General features: G+C 35.9%; 2 protein-coding genes across 2 annotated transcripts in view; both read right to left on the bottom strand.

The window, feature by feature from the left end:
* Positions 1 to 2,167: 2,167 nt before the first annotated feature.
* Positions 2,168 to 7,021, bottom strand: LOC130046497 (ATP-dependent RNA helicase DHX33-like). Its single transcript, XM_056160890.1, has 5 exons — positions 6,872 to 7,021; positions 5,061 to 5,111; positions 4,122 to 4,193; positions 3,696 to 3,805; positions 2,168 to 2,270 (listed from the first exon to the last, which is right to left on the bottom strand). The coding sequence occupies exons 1-5, from the start codon at positions 7,019 to 7,021 to the stop codon at positions 2,168 to 2,170; spliced, it is 486 nt and encodes a 161-aa protein (XP_056016865.1).
* A 2,444-nt stretch (positions 7,022 to 9,465) lies between these two features.
* Positions 9,466 to 17,933, bottom strand: part of LOC125673125 (ATP-dependent RNA helicase DHX33-like) — a 31,801-nt gene continuing 23,333 nt past the window's right edge. The window contains exons 9-19 of the mRNA XM_056160665.1: positions 17,780 to 17,877; positions 17,430 to 17,603; positions 16,973 to 17,063; positions 13,338 to 13,403; positions 12,724 to 12,812; positions 12,443 to 12,509; positions 12,164 to 12,268; positions 11,199 to 11,332; positions 11,039 to 11,108; positions 10,757 to 10,866; positions 9,466 to 9,585 (exon numbers count right to left, since the gene is read on the bottom strand). Of these exons, the coding sequence (XP_056016640.1) occupies positions 9,507 to 9,585; positions 10,757 to 10,866; positions 11,039 to 11,108; positions 11,199 to 11,332; positions 12,164 to 12,268; positions 12,443 to 12,509; positions 12,724 to 12,812; positions 13,338 to 13,403; positions 16,973 to 17,063; positions 17,430 to 17,603; positions 17,780 to 17,877 (1,083 nt within the window). The 3' untranslated portion in view covers positions 9,466 to 9,506. The remainder of the gene's footprint in view (positions 9,586 to 10,756; positions 10,867 to 11,038; positions 11,109 to 11,198; positions 11,333 to 12,163; positions 12,269 to 12,442; positions 12,510 to 12,723; positions 12,813 to 13,337; positions 13,404 to 16,972; positions 17,064 to 17,429; positions 17,604 to 17,779; positions 17,878 to 17,933) is intronic.

The raw sequence follows: 17,933 nt of genomic DNA, 5'->3' as shown, positions 1-17,933 counted from the left end.
AGGACAACGCGAGGCCCCGTGTTGCAAGGATTTGACGTGAACTTTCTGGCTCAAAACAATGTCCCAGTTCTTGATTGGCCACCATACAATCCAGATTTGTCCTCAATCGAGCATTTGTGGGACGAGCTGGACAAGAGGGTTAGGAAGCGTGTCAATGTACCATATAATGTCGCTCAACTCACACAGGCCCTTATTCAGGAGTGGAATAATATCCCTCAAAGGACAATAAACACCTTGATCGGGTCAATGTTAAGGAGAGTAAGAGCAGCGACTGAAGCCAGGGGTCGGCACACATGCTACTGATTTGGATCGGGAAACAGTATAGGGTACCCTTGTTTTCACGCTATTCATGCAAACACCGTCCGTGATCGGACAATTATCATCAAAATGTATTCCGTAATGATGAAATAATTGAGAAACCCAAACAACGAACTAATCATCAATGAAAACTGTAAAATAATAACTATTGAAAATAAACTTGCGTTTCTTTTTTCCACTAGTATATACTTGTTGATTATCAAAAAGGAACAAATCACCTCATCGGACATGAACAATCATTTTAAAATGGATCATTATCATTTCTTTCTCAACCTTTATAATATCAACAATATTACCATTACATTTTTTCAAATTATTTTATGTTTAAACTAAACCTCAAGAAGAACTGAATAATGCCAAAAAAATAAAAGCGTGGATTGATTGATGTTTTCGCCACACTCAACAATTTTTCAGTTATCTAGTGACACCCATTTTTTTTATTGGTGGAAGAGAGAACCCAGATACAATGTACCTGTGGTCTCCAACGACCTTCCGAATGTAAACTGGGAAACTTTCTCACTTACCGGCGCGAGCGGGATTCAAACCCGCGCCGACCAGAGGTGAGAGACCATGTGATTTTGAGCGTGATGCTCTAACCACTCGGCCACGGAGGCCCCTCAAAGTGTGGAAGCCATGCTTACTGTTTCTCGCAGACCATTTACAAAGTGGTCAGTGTTTCATGCGAATGTTCCGTGAAAACCGTTTACCGTTCCATATAGACTATTTTGTTTTATACAAACATTTGAGTTCAGACCATTCAGTGTTCTGTGCAAAAATCGTTTCGTACCGTTTCATTCGAGTGGTGTAGTAGTACGCTTCAGGGTACATGTATATACAATGATGGACAAAAACAGATGACAAGAAAACATGTGGATGACATATTTGATATTCTGCACACTGTATTAGTGGTCTCTGTTGGACACATACTTGAGCGATCTGATTCCCCTCGACTTCCGTCGGGCCTGAGCTTGTTTCCCTACTCCAAACAGAACATCTGTGTGTATTAGTCCTCTCGTGAGCCTCATCCAAAATCACTATTGAATACCTAAAAATGGACAATTATCATACATTTCTTCATTTAAGGTATATGTTTTGATTGACCTTGGTCTTTCCAAAATGACTTTGAGAGACCTGAGTCCAAAAGAACAATAACTTTTGAGAAATTTTTGAATTGAGATATTTTTTTCAAATACATGTATACAGGGATATGAAATGAGTGACCTTAACCTTTACAAATTGATCGTGACAATTGTCTGAAAGCCATTTGCCTGTTACTTATTTGTATATGTGATCAATACCTGTTCAAACAAGAGGCACATGGACCACATCGCTCATCTGAGTCACACTGGCCCATATTTAAAGATTTTCCCTAAATATTCGTATGTAAACTTTTGATCCCCTATTGTAGTCCCATCCTACCCCCGGGGCCAATATTTGTAAATGACCCATCCTATTTTTGCATTTTTGTAATTATTTCTCCTTTGAAGAGGACATGGCCCTTCATTTGTACAAACTTGAAAGCCCTTCACCGAAGGATACTTTTCAATAAGTTTGATTGAAATTGGCCCAGTGGTTCTGGAGAAGAAGTCAAAAATGTAAAAAGTTTACAGACGGACAGATGACGGACAACAAGCGATAAGAAAAGCTCACACCATAGGAAGCCCCCCAAAAAATCTCAAGAGTAGCACTTCACAAACATTTGGCTGGCAACGCAAATAAACTCTTATAATTCCATATAATCTGATACTTGTGACTTCTGACATTTATGCTTTTTAATTAGTACAAGGTCCCGTGGAATTTTAAAATGTCTATGTATAGATTAGTATACTGTCTCGTGATTAGCAGATAGTCAGACAACCAAGCATCTACATGTACATAGAATACTTCCAAGTCCAAATAAACTGATGTCTTTATTGACAAGGACGAATATGTGAGTGGCATGTGGTAAAGGACTACAAAGAAAGATAAAAACTAATAAGAAAATGTGCTAACTATTACAGACGAGCTAATTATTACATAGCTGCAATAATGTAGCCCTCTCTGATTTTTTTTTTTTTTTTTTTTTTTTTTTTTTTTTTAGGGAGAGGGCTACAACTCCTTAGGATCTCCGTAATGGTGCAAATGCGGGAGTGATTCACTCCCGCAACATTTGCGCTCATTCTAAACATTTCCTGACTTTCTTTACGTAAATAAAATGATATTCTATGTTTCTTAGTCAATATATAAATTTACAACCTACAACTTTAGATTTGTGAGGCTCTATTCTACCGTTTTCAACAATTTCGATAAATCCCAGTTTCTCGATTCATATTTGTGCGCCATGTTTGATGTACTGAAGTTTCAACTTCCGGTTGTCAAGTCATTTGCATATGCCATATAAGGTGGTATTTACATCAATGGACAAGTATGGAGGCGAAAGCTATTTCGTCGGTATTGAGAAGGTTTGAATTTAATATCAAGTTAAAAACCGAACAGTACAGTGTAAATTCTTTCTGCAACAATATGATTTTCCTTCCTTTGTCGAAGTGGCTCGAATAACTACATTTTCGCGCTGATTGTCAATGTTTAGGCTTTTCATTAGATCCACTTATGAGATCTCGCGATAACAAGCATGGCGGAGCAGACGAAGAATTTTGCATGCTGTACATTATATTTAATGAAAAACACCTTTATTAGACATGCCCGAGCACAAAGTTGGTACTCCTTTTGGTATAAACAACATTTGGGACTAATACACAGAGTTTATTATCGGTTATTCATAAAATTATTTTGCACCATTACGGAGATCCTATGGAATTGTAGCCCTATCCCGAAAACGTCAGAATAAAAAAAAATTGGATTGGGCTACATTATTGCAGCTAATTATTACATAGCATACGAATTAACTAACTTTGACAATGACTGTTATGGCGTTCCATAGAAAATTATTTTGAACAGCAACCTATTCTATCTCAAATTCTATTACTAACATGAAATCATATTCTTATAGCTTACTTTACATCATTTTATCGAAGAGAAAGAAAACAATGCAAATTTCATATAATATTCAACTACATATAGACAAGTTATTGTCCTAGACATAGTGATGACAACAATGGCGTATCATACTTCGAGAACACGAGATTAGAGAAAACCACAAATATCTATCATTATTGTTGAAAACTGCAACTATGCATTAAACATCAAATAAAGTAGACGTAAAACAATACATTTACAAAGGCAATCAATTACTTACACTGTAATTTCCCTTAAACTTCCAAAAATTCCACAGGTAAACAATGTTTCAGCCACATGGCTTCTAGCATTTATTTTGATAACTCGAACCTTAAAAATTCGTACGAAGGACAGTACAATTAGATTGATATAGGTTATCAGACCTCTTCAGGAGAGGGTCCAGGATTGCTTCCCTTAGTAGCATTCCATCAGTCATGTACTTGATTTTAGTATTCTCTGATGTGACATCCTCAAATCTCACACAGTAACCAACCTGTTGAAAAAAAAAAATGTGACAGATGGAATTATAAAGTTTGAGAACAACAAACACAGGATGGTTCACAATATGCATATCAAAAGTTTTGAGTCTTGTATGATGAAAAACTTTTCATAATTGGTACAGTATGCTATTTAATGTATAAATTAATGTGATTTCAAACGAAGATAATGATGAAGTTGTTTGACCAAAAGGATTGTGTAGGCAACATGGTACAGTGCTTTAGGAGACTGTATTAGACACAGTAAAATTGATAACAACGTTTAAAGGAAAAGGGGAAAAAAAGAGAATCAGAAATGAAATTTTAGAGTACCCGCTGTCCCAGTTCTGTCCCCTGTTCTTCTGCCACTCTCTGTGATATCGTGATGGCTGCAACTCGTCTGGGCTATAAAACAGAATAAAGTTCTAAACAGAGCAAATGGGGGTTTGTATATTCCCAACACAAAAACAGAATAAAGTTCTACACAGAGCATAAGGGGGTTTGTATATTCCCAACACAAAAACAGAATAAAGTTCTACACAGAGCATACAAGGGTTTGTATATTCCCAACACAAAACAGAATAAAGTTCTACACAGAGCAAATGGGGGTTTGAATATTCCCAACACAAATGAAGGCTAAAGGAAAATTCTGATTAATTCATCTTAAAAATATTTAAAATATGACCAGAATGTAATGTTAATATAAAATACTGTCAATGTACCTTATTTATCTTAGAAATACAACATAGAATACAATTCTGTGGTTTTGTCAATTTCATGGGCATCAAACTTTACAGTTCTGTCCATAAATATCATTTCATTAGTACATAAATTCATGTTTTGTCCATAAATATAATTTCATTAGTACATAAATTCATGAACAAAGCTCTATGGTTATACTTTTAATATTCTTTCCTCTTAAAAACAAATAACACATTGTCACAAATTCGTCAAACCAAACTATGCTGTAAATGCAAAAATAAAATCAGAAATCTAGTCTTTGCTCTTTTAGCAGATTAAATGTTATGTAAGTAATCTGCAGCTTGTACATTAAAGTCCCACTGGGGTATTATGAATTTTTTTCTGAACCATATTACACTAAAATTGCAATTTTCTGCTACCTGAGGCAAAGTTTTAACTTTCAGCACCGCAGCATCATCACACATATCCTATGCTTTTCATTTTGATTGATCTGTCCTTGAACTCTGGACAACATTTCTAAGTACAAGTTTTAAAAAGTTTAAAATTCTAATTGAAATCAAATGTTCATACCTGTGTTATAGCAATAATGGCATTTTTGTTCACATTGGCCTCCAAAAGATACTGCAAGATAGAACAAAGCTCATCGAAACCAATTGACCTATATACATGTATACATTTTTTTTCAAAACAAATAAAACATACACTCCCTCCCAATTACATTGTATATCAATGTTCCCTTTCACCATGGTTGTGACCATGGTAAAATGACCTTGAGTTATAAAGCTAGGTCAAGGGCAACATATAGAGTAGTCAGTAGAATTCATTCTTAAAAAGACAACTACATGAAAGTGTTTATATAATGATAATCTCTTACAATTAAAAAGGGGGGAAAATTCTGAGTAAATATTGCTAGAATATTTACACTTCCAATCTTTCACCTTTGATATTATCTTTACCAGTTGTAATGATAACCGTTGATGAAGCTGTTGTGAACAATGTGTGCATGAATCTGAATAAATAGAGTACGTCTTAACGGCTGGGAATTCTGACAGAAATAAATGAAAATGTCAATATAAAACATGAATTTCATTTTTAAGAAGAGGCCCATGGGCCACAACACTTACCTGAATCACCTTGACCCATATTTAAGACTTTCCCTACATGTATCTCATTATATATATATATATATATATATATATATATATATATATATATATATATATTCACAAGTAAAACTTTAATCCCTATTGTGGCCCATGATTTTTACAAACTTGAATCTGCACTATGTCAGGAAGCTTTCATGTAAATGTAAACTTCTCTGGCCCAATGGTTCTTGAGAAGATTTTTAAAGATTTTCCCTATATATTTGTATGTAAAACTTTAATCTCCTATTGTGACCCCATCCTACCCCCGGAGGTCATGGTTTTAACAAAATTGAATCTGCACTAAGTCAGAAAGCTTTGAAGTAAATTTCAGCTCTTCTGGCCTAGTGGTTCTTGAGAAGATTTTGAATGACCCCACCCTATTTTTGCATTTTTGTGATTATCTCCTCTTTGAAGAGGGCGTGGCCCTTCATGTGAACAAATTTAAAGCCCTTTACCCAAGGATGCTTTGCCAAGTTTGGTTGAAATTGGCCCAGTGGTTCTGGAGAAGAAGTTGAAAATGTGAAAAGTTTACAGACAGACAGACAGACAATGGGTGATCAGAAAAACTCACTTGAGCTTTCAGCTCACATGAAAGCTCACATGAGTTAAATATACATGAAGGCATGAACTGCAATGCTTAATGCCAACATATTTTTCATGAAGTGCTAACATACTTCATAAGTATGATGACTTGAGGTGTCACAGTTCATACCCCCATGTATTTTCAAAAATGAAATTACGTCTTACAATAATTATCTGTGGTATCTGTGTGGTCTTAACACTTCCTGTTTCTCTATCAGTATGGCTGTGTCTGTATTATAATTATCTGTGTGGTTTTAACACTTCATGTTTCTCTATCAGTATGGCAGTGGCTGATTATAATTATCTGTGTGGTCTTAACACTTCCTGTTTCCCTATCAGTATGGCTGTGGCGGATTATAATTATCTGTGCGGTCTTAACATTTCCTGTTTCTCTATCAGTGTGGCTGTACTATAATTATCTGTGGTATCTGTGTGTTTTAAACACTTTCTGTTTCTTTATAAGTATGGCTTTTCTATGATTACCTGTGGTATATGGGTGGTTTTAACACTTCCTGTTTCTCTCTCAGTATCTGTGTAGTTTTAACACTTCCTGTTTCTCTATCAGTGTGACTGTACTATGATTACCTGTGGTATCTGTGTAGTTTAACACTTCCTGTTTCTCTATCAGTATGGCTGTGTCTGTACTCTAATTACCTGTGGTATCTGTGTGGTTTTACCACTTCCTGTTTCCCCTATTAGAATGGCAGTGTCTAGCCTCTGAATCTGGTTAATTATCTTTCCCTTGGCAGGGTATATTGGGAGGTTCCTTCTCTCCTGCTGGAGTTTTTCCTGGAACATAGCCATTGTTACCATCACTTGAAATTGAAGTAAATGATTATTTTATGAAGAAATCATTTCAAATAGTGTATAACATAAATTCATTTTACATGCATCAAGTGTTTGTTTGTGTGTTTATTGAAAATTCCATGAGTCCTGGTCCTTTTGGAAGATATTCATGTGGTGGATCTAGGATTTTTTTGGACTGTACTGTGCTGTAGCCATGCAGGTATTAAATTTCAAAAGGACAAGGAATGCATTGCCGGGGTGCAAAATAAATTTTACAACCACTCATCCCATAGGACAAATAAGATATAATGATCATTTGTCCCTGTAATCATGTAATGGTTTTATTCGCCCCATAATATTTTCATACTTTACTCAAATAAAGAAAGATTGAATGTGGACTAACAACAGAACTATGGCTTTCTGGGAAAATATTGAGAAAGAACTACAGATCCACCCCTTATAAAAACCTTAGATAAATCTGCAAGTCACATCCTGATTGTTGAATTCATTTTTCCATAATTTGTATTTTGAAAGGAGGTCAGCTATCATAACAATTTGGTTGTCCTATTTGAAATATGATTTATTTTACAGATGCAAAGATTTTCTGTAATCCACAACATTTAAAAGGGGGGCGAGGGCGAGATGGAGGTGGGGACTTGGGTGGAGGTGCTGATAGCATTTAACCTTTGCAGAAGTCTGGTGTCTCTGTTGTAAATATTGTCCAGCAAAGTGCCCAAGCTGATTTAATTAACAGGATTCTACATCATTGCATTAAGTACCAGCAACTCCCACAAACTTTATATCAATTATCTGATTTCTAAATGATGCCAGACGAGGAATGATTGATCACATTTTAAAGACAATTTAATGACAAGGCTATGAAAAGCACTGACTAATGCATCGTCATAGACAGGCTATTTACTGGTCAACTGGTCAGGAGTGGGCAGGTCTCACCAACTCACAAAGGTCATTTCACTTTCACAAGCAAAGGTGACCATTAGTCAGTTACAATGTCAGCGTTCCTAGTCATTTTACATTATGTCCATGCACACAAATGGACTGCAACAATTTTGAAACAATCATATATTTCTTCCAAAAGCAGTACTTGTACATATTTGCAATGATGACAAATAAGGGTACATGATAAGATTTTTAAATTTTTGTACATGATATGAAATAAAGAGTTTTGGCCAGATGACTATAGGCTTCTTCAACCAAAATGTCTTTTAATGATGAAGAAAAAGGCTAGGATATTAGAGTCATTTCTTGGTTTGCATCTACCATATATCATTGACTGTGAAGTTAGCTTTGTCTATCGTTTATTTTTTTTCATTGCTTACCTGCTCTCAATATTAAGTACATAAATGCAACACATATACATGTATATATGCTAAATTCATTTTTATTGCATTAAGTTGGATGATTTAAATCAAGATTATGTTTTCATATTGAATTCATTTTATTATATTATGTAAAATGAAATGCCCCGATAAAGAAAAAGCATACCACAGCAACGCCTGAGGGTGATGGATTCCATCTTGGAAATGAAAATCTTCCTTCAATGACTGCCATTTCAAACAAGGCGGCTTGGGTTCATCGAAACAAACCCAGTAAAACTTCTGATTTTGCGAGAAAATGGACAACCCCACTCTGTCTACAATGGACCAAATCTCAAAAATCCATTCTGTTCCCAAGGTGTATGTATAAGTTGTTCCGGCAATATCTTTGTCAGCAAAAAAGGTAATGTAGCGATTCATTTACTGAATATGGATGCAATTTTCGTGAAAATTTGGATTCAAGTAAAGTTGATTGGTTGGCCCAAATCACTAACACTGAAAAATGATCAATTATGGGTTGGCACCGCAACGGGGCATATCAAAGTTTTCCAAATCACTAATGAATGAATCAACATGTTAATTACTCACAGCATTGATATTTTTATTTATTCACAATTCACGCGATATTAAAGTCTTCCAACAGAAGTACAGAATTTTGAAAAAGAAATGAATTACATCTTTATATAGCCCTGAAATTTGTCACACCTCAAAATATATCTTATCTAGGATGAGATTTTTTAATTTCAAATGCTCTATCCAATTACGTATAAATATCCGTGACCTACCGTACTATATAGTATATGTAGTTCAAATCCATTGAGAATGGATTAGCTCTGAACACTAGTAAGTAACATCTTCATTCTCCGCCATCGACAAAGGATTATAGTGTTGAATTATTTGTTTATACAAGATTACAAGCTAAAGCAGCCATTGGGTTTTAAATTGAATTCGTATCTAGTTTAATTTGAAGTTTTCTAGTCGTAATGGTGGCACATAATAAGCCGTCTATTTTATTAATACCATGACAATGGTCTTTTTCGTGTCAGAGGGGTTGTTGTCCCGAACACAGGGCACCATTTTACGTCCCATCCCACATACCAACTGTGTCAAGTGAAAACAATGAACTGGTATAAAGTAACAATTTATTATCATTAACATCAACAACATTAAGTTCCCGGTTTCTTCCTTTTGAAGTAGATAGGGGCTGCCTCGTATAGCCAGTCTGGATCCACCACACATAGATCTCTGAAACAGACGGAACAGAATGTCAGCAACAATAACAAGTCACATAGAACTGATTCATCATAAACCCATTATTCAATCTAAACACACAAAAGAATTGTACATTTTCATCATGATGTGTTTTTAAAGCATAAACTACTTTAAAAAGAGAGATTGTTTTTAAGAAAAACAAACGTCTCCCTAGCTCCCCAAATTGAAAGTGCTCCAAATGAAACTTCCTCCCCTGAATGCACTGCATGGTATGGAGGAGAAAACATGATCAGGATCATAGACATTATGAACTCTCATAAGCCATACAGGAGAAGTGTTGTTAAAATATAACTATTTTACACCCTCCACCCCTCAGATCCACTATAACTTTAAGGAAAACAACTGGATCCTCCTGTCCCTACAATATGCACATTTGCAAATGGCATTGAAGTATTGTACAAAATTTCAAGTCTATCGGATAAGCCATATAGGAGCAGAGGCGGTCACAAGCTATTTTAACATCCTCCACCCCTCTTAGATCCACTATAACTTTTAGGAAAAAATTGGATCCTCCCGTCCCACAAACATGCACATCTACAAATGGCAATGAAGCATTGTACACAATTTCAAATCTATCCAATAAGCCATATAGGAGAAGTTTTCAAAAAGCTATTTCACATCCTCCATCCCTCTTAGATCCACTATAACTTTTAGGAAAATAATTGCATCCTCCTGTCTTTACAATATGCATATCTACATATGGCAATGAAGCATCGTACACAGTTTCAAGTCTATCCGATAACCTATATAGGAGGAGAAGCGATCACAAGATTTTGTGACAGACAGACAGACGGAAAGTACAAAAACAATGTCTCCCCCTGAAAGATGGGAGACATAATTAATCTTCAATATAACCCATTCATTATATGAGATACAAAATTCTGTAAATTAATGCATTTTGGGAACTGAAATTGGCTAAATGTCTCTGGTTTAGTTTGAGTTTGTGAATGTTTTGCTTTTATTTGTTAACCAGATTATACAAAAACTATGAACATTCTTTTGAGGATTGTTTTTTACCAAATCATAGTCTGATATTTTGCTACAAGTGTCTTATATGAGAGGAAATCTGACTGTGGATTGATTTTACCCTAATCTTATCATAATAAAAGGTTTGTTTGTATCATAAGTGAGTTGTTGACATTACCTCATGTAACACTTGGTAGTCTGGATGAGCTCATTGTAAATGACATAAGCAGGCTTGCACCTGAACAGTACAGATGATGGATGGATAGATACGGTCTTCCTGGATGATAACTAGAAAAACACATTTATCTTTAACAGAAAGCTTGAGTAGTATTTTATCAAGACAAAACGTGTGAACACTTTATGCAAGTTTGGAAAAAGAAGGGAAAACACTCAATGGATATCATTACATATAATGCATTCTAGTAAAAAGAGCAAGACAAGGGAACAAACAATTGCTTACTGATGTGTATTCAGAGCTGTCCTTTTGTAATTCAGCAGCATTCATGAAGAATCCATGAGCCAAGCATTTTCTGTATAAAACATGGAAAGACAATTAGAAAATTACTACAATCTATTGATGATACAACATCATTAATTTCATTCCCACTGCTTCCAAGCACCTGATGGTGGCGGTGTCATTCCCACAAGACTTTCTTGGGAACTCCATTCTCTCACAGATATCGTACAGCTGTTTCCTGACCTCAGTCGCTGTCTTCATGTTTCTCTGATTGATGAAGTTTTCCATACACCATTCCTACAACAACAGAAGTCAAACAGGAACTTTCACTTTCACGAAATGGAGAAAAACATTCTTATTTTTATAACAAGTTGTGTCAAAACATAAAAATGAGGAATAAATGTCTAGTGGAAGTATTGGGAAATGTGTAGTCAGCTTTACTAATCATTTGAAATATCCCCCTTCTCCTATAATTCATATGCATTGTACCTTCTCAATACAAATAAACTATACAAACTAGAAATCAATTCCTTAAATCCTTGGACGAATTTGGCTCCATTTTTTGGCACGCTGTTTTTGGCTATATTTAGCTCTAAAACTTCATAGTTATTTCGGATTTCAAACATTTCGATTGAGCATCACTGAAGAGACATTATTTGTCAAAATGCGTATTTGGTGCATCAAAATTGGTACCGTATAAATTTTACATATATATCTAATAAAAGATATATTTTGATAAAACATTGGCTATAATATGAATTATTTGGAGACCAACAGAATAAATTACTGCACGGGGTTTAAAGGACATTAATAACTGAAGTACAGGTCCATGGCATGTCATCACAAAACCAATTTACTTTTCTGAATAAAGTGTGTTAAGGAGTTAAAATAGCCTTCTGACAGTTCAAATTACAGTAAAACATGATTTAATTGAAATGCTGAGGATGAATTTTGATTCATCATCAACAAGCTTTATTATATCCAAAAAGTTTATAATATTTTAAAACTGCAAGGAATGAAAATCACTTCATTGTAAGCATCAATTCATTATGAGTGTGTTCACTGTCACCCCGTTATACTGTAGTCAATAATCTGTAAATAGCACGGAGTGTTGCTCTTTGTAATTACCTTACTGCCTTTGACAGCTTTATACCCTTTATATATATTTAGCAGCATAATATGGTCTCCTTCACTGGACACAAACTTTTGTCTGGCTGCTAGAGCTTCCTCTCTCTATCAAAACATCACATTACAGTTTGAAAATGCATGAAAACTGTTAATAATTCCTACAACTTTAACTCTTTGTTACTGATACACATGATGCCTCTCTTTTTTTTACTGCATTGTTGAAAGGCAAATCTTTCCTGAATACAAAAATGGTTAAAATCCCGTATATGGAGATTTTACCTTGCTTTGAGGTGTGACCAAAACAGAATCCACAGAAAGCAGTGACACAATGGTTAAAATCTCCTCCCTACAAAAGTTTAAAAAACAACAACTTAAAAAACAACAAGATAACCTACCTATAAATGTTATGTACAACATCCATATACAACTATAATATTCTGTTGTGAAAAATTGTAAAATCCTTATTAATGATTATCAAAATCTCCTTGGCAATAAAAGAATAGGATTTTCAATTTTACATACAATCTTTGATCTCCACAACACACATTGTAAGAACCTACAAGCAGTTATTCTCCTTGGCGATCAGTAGAGTTTTACTGAGTCTGGGTTCCAGAGGAAACGCTGCCATCTGCCGCCCGACTGGAGTTAACTGTAACAGAAAAATGAAGAAGCACTAGGATTGAAAGCAGAAGAAAACACTTAAATGTTTATTGAGCTTGTGAATAGGATACACATGCATTGATTGGTTGTATGTTTTTTAATGTTCCTCTCAAGAATTTTTCACTCATCAAAATTGGCACAGTATAAGTTTTACATGGAAACGTCGCCATTGCCAGTGAAGGGCTGCAAAATTTGGGCCTATGCTTGGCATTTATAGCCTTTGAAGAAGGAGGGGTCTTTATTGTGCTACATCTAATGTGACACGGGGCCTCAGTTTTAGCGGTTTCATCCGAGGGACCGTCCCCTTCAGTCGCTTCTTGCAACAAGCAAGGGGTACTGAGGACCCATTCTAATCCGGATCTCCACGGGTTACCAATTCATGTATAACACATTGCACATTACCCATGCACCAGAGTCTCTGGTCAGCTATATGTTGACAGAAGGCTAGCATAGCCAAAACTTAAGTGCATGAGAAATTTTGTGATCTTTGAACAAATAGATGTAGAAACATTACCTTTATTGAGATTTCTTTCACCACTGCTCCAAGATTATGTAGTTGATGGACAGCAGCAATGATGGACTGGAAAAAAAATTAATGAAGCAATTACTGTAGAGAAACTTTCACAAATTTTCAGGAAATGAATAATCTGATTCATAAAGTTTTGATTTACAATGAAGGAATTCACCATTGCATTACTATAGATAAATACAAACAAAGCGAATTTGAATTTTTCTTAATTTTTTCATACCATTTTCATGATATATCAGTGTTTCTGTTACTGTGTACAGTATAATCAGAATTATTGTATGGGTACCTCTGTGTACAGTCAGAATTATTGTAAAGGTACCTCTGTGTACAGTAGAGACAGAATTATTGTATAGGTTCCTCTGTGTACAGTCAGAATTATTGATAGGTACCTCTGTGTACAGTATAATCAAAATTATTGTATAGGTTCCTCTGTGTACAGTACAGTCAGAATTATTGTAAAGGTACCTCTGTGTACAGTACAGTCAGAATTATTGTAAAGGTACCTCTGTGTACAGTAGAGACAGAATTATTGTATAGGTACCTCTGTGTACAGTACAGTAAGAAATATTGTATAATTACCTAAGTGTACAGTACAGTCAGAATTACAGTATAGGTACCTCTGTGTACAGTACAGTCAGAATTATTGTATAGGTACCTCTGTGTACAGTCAGAATTATTGTATAGGTGCCTCTGTGTACAGCACAGTCAGAAATATTGTATTGGTACCTCTGTGTACAGTCAGAATTATTGTATAGGTACCTCTGTGTACAGCACAGTCAGAATTATTGTAGGTGCCTCTGTGTACATACATAATTATTGTATAAGTACCTCTGCATACAGTACAGTCAGAATTATCGTATTGGTACCTCTGTGTACAGTCAGAATTATTGTATAGGTGCCTCTGTGTACAGACAGAATTATTGTATAGGTGCCTCTGTGTACAGTACAGTCAGAATTATTGTATTGGTATCTCTGTGTACAGACAGAAATATTGTATAGGTACTCTCTGTATACAGTCAGAATTATTGTATAGGTACCTCTGTGTACAGTCAGAATTATTGTATAGGTACGTCTGTGTACAGTACAGTCAGAATTATTGTATAGGTGCCTCTGTGTACAGTAGAGACAGAATTATTGTAAAGGTACCTCTGTGTACAATCAGAATTAGTGTGTAAAGGTACCTCTGTGTACAGTCAGAATTATTGTATAGGTACCTCTGTGTACAGTCAGAATTATTGTATAGGTACCTCTTTGTACAGTACAGTCAGAATTATTGTATAGGTGCCTCTGTGTACAGTACAGACAGAATTATTGTAAAGGTACCTCTGTGTACAGTTAGAATTATTGTATAGGTACCTCTGTGTACAGTCAGAATTATTGTATTGGTACCTCTGTGTACAGTACAGACAGAATTATTGTATAGGTATCTCTGTGTACAGACAGAACTATTGTATAGGTACCTCTGTGCACAGTACAGTCAGAATTATTGTATAGGTACCTCTGTGTACAGTCAGAATTATTGTATAGGTGCCTCTGTGTACAGCACAGTCAGAAATATTGTATTGGTACCTCTGTGTACAGTCAGAATTATTGTATAGGTACTTCTGTGTACAGCACAGTCAGAATTATTGTATAGGTGCCTCTGTGTACATACATAATTATTGTATAAGTACCTCTGCATACAGTACAGTCAGAATTATTGTATTGGTACTTCTGTGTACAGACAGAATTATTGTATAGGTACCTCTGTGTACAGTAGAGACAGAATTATTGTATAGGTATCTCTGTGTACAGATAGAAATATTGTATAGGTACTGTCTGTATACAGTCAGAATTACTGTATAGGTACCTCTGTGTACAGTCAGAATTATTGTATAGGTACCTCTGTGTACAGTCCAGTCAGAATTATTGTATAGGTGCCTCTGTGTACAGTACAGACAGAATTATTGTAGAGGTACCTCTGTGTACAATCAGAATTATTGTGTAAAGGTACCTCTGTGTACAGTCAGAATTATTGTATAGGTACCTCTGTGTACAGTCAGATTTATTGTATAGGTACCTCTGTGTACAGTCAGAATTATTGCATAGATATCTCTGTGTACAGTACAGTCAGAATTATTGTATAGGTGCCTCTGTGTACAGTACAGACAGAATTATTGTAAAGGTACCTCTGTGTACAGTCAGAATTATTATATAGGTACCTCTGTGTACAGTCAGAATTATTGTATTGGTACCTCTGTGTACAGTACAGACAGAATTATTGTATAGGTATCTCTGTGTACAGACAGAACAAGAGGTACTGTGAGCAATGCTCACTAAGAATACCCCCCGCTTACCCCAATCTCCCAAAGGGTGTTGGTAATAGGTATAAACTACCTCTTTTCTGAGTGTAAAAAACAAATGGCATGACAAACCGAACCATATTGCTACTTCGATGTCCAGTGTGCGTGACCTTTGACCTTTTGACCCCAAAATCGATAGGGAACATCTTCATCCCATGGGTAGTCCATATGTATGATATGGTGACTGTAGGTGGAAAGGATAACGCTTTAGAGCCCGGAAACCATATTGCTACTTCGATATCCAGTGTGCTTGACCTTTGACCTTTTGACCGCAAAATCGATAGGGAACATCTTCATCCCATGGGTAGTCCATATGTATGATATGGTGACTGTAGGTGGAAAGGATAACGCTTTAGAGCCCGGAAACCATATTGCTACTTCGATATCCAGTGTGCTTGACCTTTGACCTTTTGACCCCAAAATCGATAGGGAACATCTTCATCCCATGGGTAGTCCATATGTATGATATGGTTACTGTAGGTGGAAAGGATAACGCTTTGGAGCCCGGAAACCATATTGCTACTTCAATGTCCAGTGCGCTTGACCTTTGACCCCAAAATCGATAGGGAACATCTTCATCCCATGGGTAGTCCATATATATGATATGGTGACGGTAGGTGGAAAGGATAACGCTTTAGAGCCCGGAAACCATTGCGTCTACAGACGGACGGACGGACAGACAGACGGACAACCCGATTCCAGTATACCCCCCCCCCCAACTTGTTGCGGGGGGTATAACTATTGTATAGGTACCTCTGTGCACAGTACAGTCAGAATTATTGTATAGGTGCCTTTATGTACAGTATAGACAGAATTATTGTATAGGTACCTCTGTGTACAGTACAGTCAGAATTATTGTATAGGTGCCTTTATGTACAGTATAGACAGAATTATTGTATAGGTACCTCTGTGTACAGTACAGTCAGAATTATTGTAGAGGTATCTCTGTGTACAGACAGAATTATTGTATTGGTACCTCTGTGTACAGTACAGAGATAATTGTTGTATAGGTACCTCTGTGTACAGTATAGACAGAATTATTGTATAGGTACCTCTGTGTACAGCACAGTCAGAATTATTGTATAGGTACCTCTGTGTACAGCACAGTCAGAATTATTGATAGGTACCTCTGTGTACAGCACAGTCAGAATTATTGATAGGTACCTCTGTGTACAGCACAGTCAGAATTATTGTATTGGTGCCTCTGTGTACAGTACAGTCAGAAATATTGTATAGGTACCTCTGTGTACAGTACAATCAGAATTATTGTATAGGTACCTCTGTGGATGGTTTATCCATGAAGTCAAAGTTGATGATGTCAGAGATTCCGAGGGCCAGAAGTTGAAGGACAACACTGGATAGATTACACCTAAATATATGAAATAAATCATTCATACATTAATCTCTGAGATAATACATAAAACTTTGCAAATCAGACTCATATTTTTAATTATGAACATATTACAATGAAAATTAATAATACCTTAAAATGCTTAACAAACCCCAATTTTTAACTTTGGACAGATTTCACCAAAATACACATTCAACAGACACTCAAATCTAAATTTCTGAGATTTTCCAAAGAGATTGTTGGTATGTGGTGCCTTACAAATCTAAACTACCCCCACCCACCTCTCTTTCTCATTTGACCTGTATTACCTCTAGATTTCAGTGGAACATTGTTGACACTGAACTTTTCACCTAATGACCCCCAAGTTTTCTTGCAGACCTTTACCTTTGGATCTCTGGGACAGTGTTGTCACTAAAGTGTTCAAATTCTTGTTCAGTATAAAGCCTGTAACAGGACCCCGCTGATTCCCGCCCTGCCCTCCCGGTCCTCTGTAAGGCCTGGGCCTTGGACACTTTAACAACCTTCAAAAGGTCAAGGCCACTGTTGGGGTTGAATACTCTGGATAGTAAAATATTAAAAAAAATTTAAAAACAAGTAACTACAGGTTTTGTTTCATTTAAATACATGTATGAGTATACAATTATAATGTTTTGAAATTATAAGGCAGCTTCCCATAACAAATTCAAACTTGATATCTTTCATGAAACAGATAATATGCAAAAGTAGTTCCTTACTTGGCTTTGACAACCCCCGAGTCTATGACAAACTTGATTCCCTGTATGGTGACTGAAGTCTCAGCAATATTGGTGGCAACTATCACCTTCCTACAACCCTGAAAATTACATGGACGTTATCACTCACAAATACATATCAATACTGGTGGTCACA

The sequence above is a fragment of the Ostrea edulis genome, chromosome 3, assembly GCF_947568905.1.
Source record: "Ostrea edulis chromosome 3, xbOstEdul1.1, whole genome shotgun sequence".
In the NCBI taxonomy this organism is placed as follows: Eukaryota; Metazoa; Mollusca; class Bivalvia; order Ostreida; family Ostreidae; genus Ostrea; species Ostrea edulis.
Note: the sequence above shows the minus strand (reverse complement) of the source record. Positions and strands in the feature narration are given on the sequence as shown.